Source organism: Mobula hypostoma, chromosome 4, assembly GCF_963921235.1.
Source record: "Mobula hypostoma chromosome 4, sMobHyp1.1, whole genome shotgun sequence".
In the NCBI taxonomy this organism is placed as follows: Eukaryota; Metazoa; Chordata; class Chondrichthyes; order Myliobatiformes; family Myliobatidae; genus Mobula; species Mobula hypostoma.
Genome location: NC_086100.1, coordinates 129150734 through 129163826, shown reverse-complemented (window position 1 = coordinate 129163826; position 13093 = coordinate 129150734). Strand labels below are relative to the sequence as shown.

The 13093-nt window shown below is 39.5% G+C and overlaps 1 protein-coding gene across 1 annotated transcript in view; it reads right to left on the bottom strand.

The window, feature by feature from the left end:
• Positions 1 to 3469: 3469 nt before the first annotated feature.
• The window catches only part of exosc9 (exosome component 9), a 29642-nt gene continuing 20018 nt past the window's right edge, over positions 3470 to 13093 (bottom strand). Inside the window, exons 6-12 of the mRNA XM_063046520.1 lie at positions 10419 to 10501; positions 8059 to 8191; positions 6945 to 7037; positions 6671 to 6813; positions 5750 to 5901; positions 5573 to 5651; positions 3470 to 4986 (exon numbers count right to left, since the gene is read on the bottom strand). Coding sequence (XP_062902590.1) covers positions 4896 to 4986; positions 5573 to 5651; positions 5750 to 5901; positions 6671 to 6813; positions 6945 to 7037; positions 8059 to 8191; positions 10419 to 10501 — 774 coding nt within the window. The 3' untranslated portion in view covers positions 3470 to 4895. The remainder of the gene's footprint in view (positions 4987 to 5572; positions 5652 to 5749; positions 5902 to 6670; positions 6814 to 6944; positions 7038 to 8058; positions 8192 to 10418; positions 10502 to 13093) is intronic.

The window sequence follows — 13093 nt, the reverse complement described above, 5'->3', positions numbered from 1 at the left end:
AGCATTTGAAACAGAGGGGGCTTAATATCCTAGAGGGGAAGGTTGGGGGAGGGGGGTGGAATTAAACTTGGGGTGCAGGGAGATGGGAACCAGATTGCCAGAACAGATGGTGAAAACAAATGTTAAGATTTCAGACAAAGTTAGGAATCAAAAAGTTGAGTATGGGGCAACTAAGGTTCTAAGCTATGGAAATTCAGGACTGGCAGCTCACTGTTCTGAGGTTCCATTGTTTTAAACATGACAGTACAGGAGGAATTAAAGGGGGAGAGGAGGAATTACAAGTCAGGGAAAATGTCACGGCAGTCCCTCAGTGGGGGCAGACTGGAGATCTCATTCAGTGAGGCCTAATGGGTGGAACTGAGGAATAAGAAAGGTACGGCCATGGTAATGGAGCTATATTATAGACCACCCAACAGTTCATAAAGCCATAAGATATAGGAGCAGAATCTGGCGCATTGATCCACTCTGCCATTGCATTATGGCTGATCCAATTTTCCTGTCATCTCCTGCCTTCCCTTTGTATCTCTTCATACCCTGAGCAAGAATCTATCCTCTGCCTTAAATATATAAAAAGACCCGTCCTCTGCTCTCAACGGCAGTGAATTTCACAGATTCAGCACTCTGACTGAAGAAATGACTCCACATCTCCATTCTAAAAAGGATACCCCTCTTACTCAGTGTCCTCTGGTCTCAGACTCTCCGACCATAGGAAACCTCCTCTCTACATCTGTTCTATCAAGACCTTCAATAGGTTTCAAATAGATCACCCCTTATTCTCCTGAATATTAGTGAATATAGGCCCAGAGCCATCAAACACTCTTCTTATGACAAGCTGTTCAACCCTGGAATTATTTTCGTGAACCTCCTTTGAACCCTCTCCAGTTTCAGCACATCCTTTCTAAAATAAGGGGCCCAAAACTGCTCACAATGCTCTAAGTGAGGCCTCACCAGTGCTTTATGAGTCTCAATATTACATTGTTGCTTTTGTATTCTAGTCCTCTTGAAATAAATGCTAACATCACATTTGCTTTCCTCACCACAGATTCAACCTACAAATTATCCTTTAGGGAATCCTGCACAAGGACTCCCAAGCCCCTTTGCACCTCAGATTTTTGTACTTTCTCTCCTTTTTAGAATAGTCCACCCTTTCATTTCTTCCACTGAAGTGCATGACTATATGCTTAATGCTGCATTCCATCTACCACTTTTGTCCATCCTGATGTTTACACTGCAAAACTGTCTTCTCCACCTACCTTAATATCATCTATAATCTTAGCAACAAAGCCATCAATTACATCATCCAAATTCTTCTCACCCTGTCTCTTGCAAAAATGCCATCCCCTTCTTGCAATTCCTCCATCTCTGCCGCATCTGCTCTCAGGATGAGGCTTTTCATTCCAGGACGAGGGAGATGTCCTTTTTTAAAGAAAGGGGCTTCCCTTCCTCCACCATCAACTCTGCTCTCAAACGCATCTCCCCCATTTCACGCATATCTGCTCTCACTCCATCCTCCCGCCACCCCACTAGGAATAGAGTTCCCCTTGTCCTCACCTACCACCCCACCAGCCTCTGGGTCCAACATATAATTCTCTGTAACTTCCACCACCTCTAAAGGGATCCTCTACTTACATCTTTCCCTCCCCCTCCCCTGCATTCCGCAGGGATTGCTCCCTATGCGACTCCCTTATCCATTCGTCGTCCCCCCTCATCCCTCCCCACTGATCTCCCTCCTGGCACTTATCCCTGTAAGCAGAACAAGTGCTACACATGCCCTTACACTTCCTCCCTCACCACCATTCAGGGCCCCAGACCGTCCTTCCTGGTGTGGCGATACTTCACCTGTGAGTCGGCTGGGATGATATACTGCGTCCGGTGCTCCCAATGTGACCTTCTATACATTGGCGAGACCCAACGCAGACTGGGAGATCGTTTCGCTGAACACCTACGATCTGTCCGCCAGAGAAAGCAGGATCTCCCAGTGGCTACACATTTTGATTCCACATCCCATTCCCATTCTGACATGTCTATCCACGGCTTCCTCTACTGTAAAGATGAAGCCACACTCAGGTTGGAGGAACAACACCTTATATTCCGTCTGGGTAGCCTCCAACCTGATGGCATGAACATTGACTTCTCTTAACTTCTGCTAATGCCCCACCTCCCCCTTGTACCCCATCCATTATTTATTTATATACACATTTTTTTTCTCTCTCTCCTTTTTCTCCCTCTGTCCCTCTCACTATACTCCTTGCCCATCCTCTGGGTTTCCCCCCATCCCCCTTTTCTCCCTAGGCCTCCTGTCCCATGATCCTCTCATATCCCTTTTGCCAATCAACTGTCCAGCTCTTGGCTCCATCCCTACCCCTCCTGTCTTCTATCATTTTGGATCTCCCCCTCCCACTTTCAAATCTCTTACTAGCTCTTTCAGTTAGTCCTGACGAAGGGTCTCGGCCTGAAATGTCGACTGTACCTCTTCCTAGAGATGCTGCCTGGCCTGCTGCGTTCACCAGCAACTTTTATGTGTGTTGATCCAAATTAGGTCATGGGTTTCCAAATGCTCATATATACTATCTAATCCTATCCTATTTATCTCATCTAAGATTCAAAGAATGTTCACATTCCAGCAAAATAACGTGGTGTCTCAGCCTTCAAGTTTGGATTTTGCATCCCCGTTTCAGAATTTTCTCATGCTCAGCAGCACTTTCAGGGAAGCAGTTGTGTATTTGGATTTCCACTGTATCCATTTTCAAGATTATTTAATGTCATTTCCACTTCACAAGTGTAAAGAGCAAAATAATCGTTACTCCAGATCTGATCCAGCATACAAAAAAAAGATAAAGAACACAATAAATGGATACATTAGTGTGGTGGTTAGTACAGTGCTATTACAGCTTGGGGCATCAGTGTTTGGAGTTCAATTGCAATGCTGTCCGTTAGAAGTTTCTGTATGTCCTCCCTTGGAATAAGTGGGTTTTTGCTCGGTGTTGTGGTTTCCTCCAAAGACGTACCAAGTAGGTTAATTGTTCATTGTAACTTGTCCCATGATTATGTTATAATTGACGTTGCTGGGGCAGCATGACACAAAGGCCTACTCCATACTATATTGCTAAATAAAAACAATACAAATGCTTAAGTTAGCTTACATACATAGATTGATTGTACATCCATAAAGTGACAGTAGGCTATGATGAAATCTCTCCTGTTTGGTTAACTGCTTTAATGCAGTGTTACTGGATCCCAGCACATCTCCATGGCTTCTTCACTAGTTAGCGTGCAAATGCAGAGTATGGTAGTGCAACTGCTCCTAACATTGAATCTGCAATTATAGTAACTGCTGGACACAGTTTCCAGACATGGCTGTAATTAGGATGTAGTTTATCAAAGTTCTACAATAAAACCATATGAGGCAAAATTAATTTATTAATCTTAATTCAATGTTTTTTTTGATTATGTTTAGACAGATGTGAACAGGCGCTTTTTTGCACAACTATTCTAAACAAACAAACAATAGCTGCCAGTACAAAGGATTAGAGGACAGTATATGAAGGCCTGCAAATAGTTGACTAAATGCTGCTGTGCCAGGTATATGTGCAAGTTGGAATATTGACTGGCCACTGGAAATTGTACCTTCTGGGTAGACAAGTGGTAAAATTGGAGGGGAATTGACAAAATGTAGGGACAATAAAATGAGATTCGTGTAAAATGGGTGCACATGGTCAGGGAAGACTTGTTGGGTTGAAGTGTTTGATTTCAGACTATGACTGAACATGATTAAATAGCTACATTACACACAAGTCATATCAAATTTTTATTTCACTTGCAACTTATTTGGAGATACAGTGCTCAAAAGAGCCTTCCGACCCAATATTCCAAGCTGCTCAGCAACCCATCTAGCCTAATCACAGGACAATTTACAATGTGCAATTACCCTACTAACTGGTAGGGTCTTTGGATTGTGTGCAGAAACTGAAGCATTCATTTCCTGTTAAAGTCCTGCAAAATTTAGGCAGGAAAAGTCTGGAAAATTATTTATTTGGGTTTTAGCATCAAGATTTCAAAACAACAAATCTCTATTTTAAAACTCATCAAGAATAGTAAAGTCTAAAGTAATTTCGCAGCAGCTTTTACTTTTAAAGAAGTGATGCTTCCAATGAACACAATAATATTCACTAATAATGGTCTTCCTGGTGCATCCTCATTTGACTTGATTCCTACATTTTCCTGTGCCTTGGCCTTTCAATGCTAAAGGCATAATAAAAATAGTATCTTGTTCTTTATTCTGCATAAAAAAGGTAATAATCAAGGTACCAAACATATTTTTAACCCACTATATTAAAAAGTATAATGATCAGACTGCGTCATTCTAAATTTAAACTGCAAGAAAGCAAAATCCTCTTTCTGTTGAGAATTTTGTATCTGTCACAAGTCATAAAAGACAATCAGACACCAATTAAGATTTTATTCTTTATTCCAAGTGCCTTGTTTGGAATAAAAATTTAAGGTGAAAATAAATGTAATTCTATCATATTCTGAAGGGAAGGTATACAGAAATAACAAAATCTGTAGGCTTAACTTTCAAATAGTAGCAAATATAATGCTATTAAAACAGTGATGTATGATGAATCTGAATTTAAAGCTTGCTATATCATTTAAATTAATTTGCCAGTTTTCAATAAATAGGCAAAAATTCCACAAGTTTTAAGAAAGAACTCAATTCAGCAATTCTACCAATTCAAAATGTATTTGGTTTCATAAAATCATAGGCACACCAAATCTACTTCTGCATACCTGTAATGGTATAATTTTACAAATTTTCTCTTTAGAGAACACAGTAAAGATGCAACACATTAAAAAGTTAATGTAATAATTCATGTCAATTTATTACAAAACAAATATCACAGTAGCGATCTTTTTCTTTTCTGTGTTTTCTTGTTCTTTTTTTGAGATATTTTGCTTGTTTTTTGCTGTGTTTCTTCAGATTTTATCCTAAGGGATAAAGTAAAATTAATTCAGCAATTTCATAAGTAGTGACCCCAAGTTTTTTTTTATATATAGAAAATGTATTAAAAGCATCTTTTTACAGAATATAAATCTCATTTTTTCAAGCAGGATTAGTATTATTAGTGTGACTGATTCTCCATCATTTAGCTCAGTTGTGCACAACATTTAACAACTGACCAGCCACATGTGTAATAAATCAGTGTCTTTTGAAGTCAGGATAAGCTGAGTTAGACAGGCAGGTAAACCAGATTTGTAGTGCAAGTGTAGACAATATGTTTTTCCTTGGCCATTCTGTTGAGGAAGAGAACAGCTAACTGGATCTAGTATCATGCAATGTGAAATTAATTAATATCTTGTAGCTGAAGGGAAGGGAGATCATAATGACAGAATTATGTGGTCTGTAACATGAAACCAGTGCCTTAAATTATTCCCCTCCCAGCATTTTAAATAGTTTTGAAACGTTTGACAGAGAAAATAGGAAATTAAATTTAAAGTTATGATTTAAAATTTTACTTTAAATTTTGTTCTTGCCCTTGCTACAATTCAATTCCTAACATTTTTTTTGACTCACTTTCTTTCCTTTTGATGTCCTTCTGGTTCCAATATTATCATTTCTTCCTCTTCACTGTCCGACAGTTGGACAACTTTAGCTAAAAATAAGCAAAAAAGACAGTAAATACTCAGCAGCAAGTTTCATATTCTTAGCATACATGACAACATTCAGCTTATTTACTACATATAAGCTCACCTTCATGACTCAAACTCTGGGCATCTAGTTCAGGAACAATATCTTCTTCATCTTCTTCATCCTCTTCATCCAGATCATTGATCATCCATTCATTTTGAATTCCCTCCCCAATTTGACCTGTCCCAGGAGCACGCACAATTGGTTTTGGAATGCTGATTTCAGTTAAGAAAACAATAAACACAGATGGGAAAAAAGGTGCCAGGCTCTAACAAAATATATTAGTCGGGAATTAATACTGTAGTTGTCATGAAGGCAAAACTGTCGGCAATGTCCTATTTGTCTAAGACAGTAACTTACATCTGAATACAAGACATTTAGACAGGCACTTGAATAGGCAAGGATATGGACCTAAAATTAGTAAATGAGATAGAGTGTAGATTCGCAAAAGGGTCAGCATGGATGAAGGGTTGAAGTACTAGATTTTGTGCTGTACAACCGATGCTTCATCTACATTCGTGAGCAAATGTAAGAGATCTCACTACACTATTTAGGGGAAGATTAGAATCCTGGTCAATAAATATCCTCCAGATAATATTTAAACAAAAATTCCATCATATTGCTAAGTGTGGAATTTCACTATGCACAAATAATCTTTCAACAATAGATTAATAATTCTAAAGTACTTAAAATGGCTGTGCAAATTGGATACTAAGGTTATGAAATTGCTATAAGTTCATTCTTTTGTTCCCAACACTCCACAAAGTGAACTATGCAATATTCATTTTTGTTGCTCCAGCACACAGCATGTTCTAAATACCAATTATAATCTGCAAACAATACTTTTAAGACATTAAGTTGGATGATCGGACAGTAGCAAAAGCTCAATTCTATACAAATATGGTTTAGTTCTGAAACAGGAAATTAAAGCTTTAGTAAATTATAAGCTTTAATTTAGTAACCCAAGCAAGAAATAAAAGATACATTGGTGGTGATGTTTCAGCCTTTGACACAATTTCTTCAGCTTGCTCTTCTACACCTTCTGTATGTACAGCAACTTCTTCAAGTTTAAAAGTAGTAATTCTCTTGTTTGGTACAGATTCTGCAAATCCAAACTTCCCACCCTTCTTTCTATAAAAAAGAACTAATTCAGTAAACATGTATAAAATTATTGGTTTACAATATTAATTCATCACTTACTTCAACACAAATTTAGCTATATTAAAAAAAAGACAATGAACAAAAAAAGCCCATGAACTTGCCTGACATTTTTATCGTTTTCAATAGCTTTCTGGATTAGTTCTGTGATCTCTGCCACCTTCACTCCAGCTATTTTAGTACAACGAAGAACCTGAAATAAGGAGATTGGATTATTGCCCTTCCTTGTTTCATGGAAATATTGATTACAGTGGAGCACAATTCACAGGAAACCAGCAGCTCTCTTTCTATCTCAATCCATTGGACATTCGTTATATGACATGCTAAAGGATGAACAGCACCAGTCTATGCAAATGACAGAACAAACAAGCTAAATTTCTTTTAACAAGTCTCCATATGTATCCACGTTCAGACAAGGACATTAGATGGCGATCAAGTGAAGAACCTTGGCTACTTCCTCTTTTCATCCAGTGAAAAGAATCAATTTATAGACATTCACCATTATTCTAAATTATGTTATGCTGGAAATCTGCATAGTCACCATAACACTTCTATTATTGTTAGAGATAATTATTTATGCAAATAAAAGACAGAAAGGTAGCTAAGCATATCTTACAACAAAACAGCACTACTGAAATAGTAACACACACAAAATGCTGGAGGAACTCAGCAGACCAGGCAGTACTATGAAAAAGAGCACAGTTGATGTTTCAGGCCGAGACCCTTCAGGAGGACTGGAGAAAACTGAAGTAGGTAAATTGTTTCAAGGTGTTTCTCACGATTGTTATTAAGATAAATTTGGAAGACTCATAGAATTGCACAAGAGATGTAAATTTATAGAAAGCTGGAAAGAGGAAATTGAAAGCAGAGTCACTGCACAAATAGATACCAATGCATGCCATACAGCGCAGGGAGTGGAAGTTGTGTAAAGGAAGTGGAGCTTCAGATGGACTCAAGTTTATGAAAGGTTAAAAATGGAAGGGTAGTCAGGAATGCATCGGAGTAGACATCTAATAATAATTAAGACATCAATGACATTTTTAGCAAGTACTGATGAAAGAGGGGTAGGTAATGTTATGAAAGTGAAAAAAGATAGTTCAGTGATGGTGTTAATATGTGCCACATTATAAACTGACCTGCAGCATGTGAAAACAGCTTTAGCCTGTCAGCACTACGTGTAGACTCATTTGAAAACAGAAGTATAGATTACTGACCTGATCTTTTAGAAGCATAATTCCACCACTGGACTGAATGGTACACAGTTCACGGTGTTTGTTCATGGCAATCACCAAGAGTCCATCCATGACCCGTTCTTCATGTTCAATTGGATCTACTAAAAGGTAGCTTCTGTGACATAAAAATGAGTTAAAAGGAAACAGGCTTGGTTTTTTTATCTACTTTTAGTGAAATGTGCTACTTATGATGGACTGTAAAAGCTTTTATAGATATGTAAAAAGGAAAAGACTGATAAAGACAAATGTAGGTCCCCTGCAAACAGAAACAGGTGAATTGATTATGGGGAGCAAGGACATGGCAGACCAATTGAATAATTACTTTGGTTCTGTCTTCACTAAGGAGGACATAAATAATCTTCCAGAAATAGTAAGGGACAGAGGGTCCAGTGAGATGGAGGAACTGAGCGAAATACATGTTAGTAGGGAAGTGGTGTTAGGTAAATTGAAGGGATTGAAGGCAGATAAATCCCCAGGGCCAGATGGTCTGCATCCCAGAGTGCTTAAGGAAGTGGCCCAAGAAATAGTGGATGCATTAGTGATAATTTTTCAAAACTCGTTAGATTCTGGACTAGTTCCTGAGGATTGGAGGGTGGCTAATGTAACCCCACTTTTTAAAAAAGGAGGGAGAGAGAAACCGGGGAATTATAGGCCGGTTAGCCTAACGTCGGTGGTGGGGAAACTGCTGGAGTCAGTTATCAAGGATGTGATAACAGCACATTTGGAAAGCGGTGAAATGATCGGACAAAGTCAGCATGGATTTGTGAAAGGAAAATCATGTCTGACGAATCTCATAGAATTTTTTGAGGATGTAACTAGTAGAGTGGATAGGGGAGAACCAGTGGATGTGGTATATTTGGATTTTCAAAAGGCTTTTGACAAGGTCCCACATAGGAGATTAGTGTGCAAACTTAAAGCACACGGTATTGGGGGTAAGGTATTGGTGTGGGTGGAGAATTGGTTAGCAGACAGGAAGCAAAGAGTGGGAATAAACGGGACCTTTTCAGAATGGCAGGCGGTGACTAGTGGGGTACCGCAAGGCTCAGTGCTGGGACCCCAGTTGTTTACAATATATATTAATGACTTGGATGAGGGAATTAAATGCAGCATCTCCAAGTTTGCGGATGACACGAAGCTGGGTGGCAGTGTTAGCAGTGAGGAGGATGCTAAGAGGATGCAGGGTGACTTGGATAGGTTGGGTGAGTGGGCAAACTCATGGCAGATGCAATTTAATGTGGATAAATGTGAAGTTATCCACTTTGGTGGCAAAAATAGGAAAACAGATTATTATCTGAATGGTGGCCGATTAGGAAAAGGGGAGGTGCAACGAGACCTGGGTGTCATTATACACCAGTCATTGAAAGTGGGCATGCAGGTACAGCAGGCGGTGAAAAAGGCGAACGGTATGCTGGCATTTATAGCGAGAGGATTCGAGTACAGGAGCAGGGAGGTACTACTGCAGTTGTACAAGGCCTTGGTGAGACCACACCTGGAGTATTGTGTGCAGTTTTGGTCCCCTAATCTGAGGAAAGACATCTTTGCCATAGAGGGAGTACAAAGAAGGTTCACCAGATTGATTCCTGGGATGGCAGGTCTTTCATATGAAGAAAGACTGGATGAACTGGGCTTGTACTCGTTGGAATTTAGAAGATTGAGGGGGGATCTGATTGAAACGTATAAGATCCTAAAGGGATTGGACAGGCGAGATGCGGGAAGATTGTTCCCGATGTTGGGGAGGTCTAGAACGAGGGGTCACAGTTTGAGGATAGAGGGGAAGCCTTTTAGGACCGAGATTAGGAAAAACTTCTTCACACAGAGAGTGGTGAATCTGTGGAATTCTCTGCCACAGCAAACTGTTGAGGCCAGTTCATTAGCTATGTTTAAAAGGAAGTTAGATATGGCCCTTGTGGCTACAGGGGTCAGGGGGTATGGAGGGAAGGCTGGGTTCTGAGTTGGATGATCAGCCATGATCATAATAAATGGCGGTGCAGGCTCGAAGGGCCGAATGGCCTACTCCTGCACCTATTTTCTATGTTTCTATGTTTCTATGTTTCTATGACGACTGTGCTCAAATCCACAGATCCTTCTTTCAAAAGTTTAAAAACCAGAAGTGAGTCGCCTGCCAAGTAGACAGAAATACTATTCAGAATTGACACACTAGCAAGAATCAAGTTGCATCAATTTGAATATTAGCCGCTGTTGTAACATTGACATTTGATTTAACAGTACATTTTCACATTCTAAAATTCAGGACTTTCTACTATCCAGAAAAAGTAAGAAAATGTACTTCCACCAGGAAATAATGAAGTCCAACAAAGAAAATATCTGATTTTTAAACTCACCCCTGCTGAAAGAATGCAAAGCTAACTGCAATGGGCATATGGTGGATGCTCAGCGGGATTAGATCACGCTCCTCTGGAGAATACTACAAAGCAGAAACAAGCATTGTTAGATACACATTCTTTGAATTGTAACTATTATTTTTTAAAAAAACTTCAACCAACCAAGCAAAAAAAAATGAGCCATTACTACAGCCTCAAATTAAAAGATCAATACAAAGTAAAATCTTCAATATGCAGTATAGCTTATGGCAGGTTATGTATTCTCAATAACAGTGTTTGTTAATTTTCTTCAGGTAACGTTATGAAGGTGGAAAATAATGTTTTAGTGATGGTGTAGATATGTGCGTTAAGTCTGGGTGCAAATTGACCCGCAGTACATTCAAAGTGTTTCAGTGTAATAAAAATGAGTAACCATAGTGTACTTGATTTTTATTTCTAGAGACAAGTCTTCAAGATTCTAAAAGATCTGGTTTGATAACGTCTGCTGTGGATCTTTGTGGTGGTGGGGCTCATTCTCAGGGGCTTATGACCGGCCACTTTTCAATATCCCTAAGACGCGAGCTAGAAGACAAGCGCACCTTTGAGGTTCTGAGTTTTCACAGCCCTGTGGGTGGGCTGATTCTAAGCTGGTGCCACCAACTGAAGCATTGTGAGAGAGAACGGAACATCGGGAACAGCGGATTAGCTGTCGGAGGGTCTGTACTCAGCGAGTCATGTGCTCTCACCAGTGAGCGAGACATCATTGCCGATTCTCAAGTCACAGAACTTGGGGGGGAATAAAAGTGGCATGACAGACTTTTAACACTGTAAAACAGCGAGTTGTTTTGTTATGTCTCCTCTCTCGCTGTGAAGGGGGACATCGCCTTTTCCCTTTATTAGGGAGAGAGTGCGTGCCTGTGGTATGTCGAATTGTTGGGTGAATAATTAGTTTTTGTTGTACTGTAGATCATGGTCTTTATTGGGGGCCTTGCTATTGCATGCTTGGTGGGTGGAGGGTGCTGATGTTCTTTTGGGGAAGTGGATAGGGTTGGGGGGCTTGTTGCTTTGCTGCTACCTGTTTGTGGGGGGGAGGGGGGCTTTAGGGTTGTCATGTTTTTACTGTCATTTATTCTTTGGGACACTTCTGTTTTCATGGATGTCTGTGAAGAAAAAGGATTTCAGAATGTATATTGTATACATTTCTCTGATATTAAATGGAACTACTGAAACAGTATTGGATGTGAGAAAGAGGAAGTCCACTTCTCAGAGCATTGGCACCCATGTTGGAGCATAAAGGAATATGCAGCTTATATCTGGAAAAAGATCAGGTAACGCTCTTGGCGTACAGTAAAATTGGGTAAGAATTTGGGTGAAAATTCATCTTGAGAAGAGGGGAAAAATAATTGAGGAAATTAATAAAGGAAAGCAGGCTTGAAGGCCTTTTACAGCGTGGCCAATTATCATCCCTCACTATCAGGTGTGGGTAAGCATGCCCAAAGAGGGTCACCTGTTGGGGAAAAAAAACAGATGTTTGTTTTCATTTGTCTATTTGTAAATACTTCTGTGCTTTGCAACTTTTGGGCATCTTTTGCACTTTTCCCACCTGGAACTTAACAAAACCCCTTGTACTAACATGCCTTGCGGCGTACCATCTGTTTTTTTATTTCCAAATGGTGGCCCTCGTCAGGCACGTTTATTCATACCTGATAGCAAAATGTGACATCAATGCAATGTAAGATTCTTTTTACTTGATGTGAAACACTATAACTATTACTTCTGAGTCACACCACAGCACTCTGGAAACTGGACGAGGCAGCTCTGGTTGGGATACCTGGGAATGATGTCAATCTCCTCCCATGCTTATTTGTTCTTTTTTAATAATTTAAAGCTTACTTTGCCAGGCAATAATTAGTATCAGACTTGCTTAGAATGCCATTAAAGTAAGGAGACAGAGAAACACACACATTCAAAAACCTTACATCCAGAGAAGCATAAGGACTAACGAATCACAAACATTGAATCAACAATGAAAACACTTTCCCCAAAATCTAACCAAAATTCAGCAATCATAGGTTTTTCATATTGTACAGTATGAAATTACATTGTGATCTTTTGACTTCTTATATGTATCAAAGGATTTTAAATTAATTGTTCTCATTAGTGCCAGCTGACAGAATGGGCACCAATAAATCTACTTTAACATTCACTCATTGCAATATTTTCATATTGATCTAATAGATAACAACTTTGAAGAAGCACCGTAGATTTCCCCTAGGCTATTACATTCAGATTATTGAGCTCAGAGTCATAGTGCTCCATTGGTGCCTTCCTTTGCAGGGAGAAGCTGGTCATGTCACAGTGACACACCTCAGACCTGGTTCTAATGCAAAGAAATGTTCTCCTTGAAATGGAGCCCCCCCCCCCCAAATTTACTTGCAGTAAACATTTGATTCAACGAAAGCACTGCAATTAGACTGTTAGCTACTGCATTTCAGCATATTGTATCTACTATCAATGCCCTTGAACGTCTGACATCTGTAACAACAATACACTGAATCCAACCAGCTGCTAATACAGTCGATTCCAGTTTATTGGGTCATTGGTTAAATCAGCTGCTTATTTGGGACAACTCTTTCCAATATTTTTATTAATTTATACAAGGTACAGGAAAAAATGTCAATATATTAAACTAAATC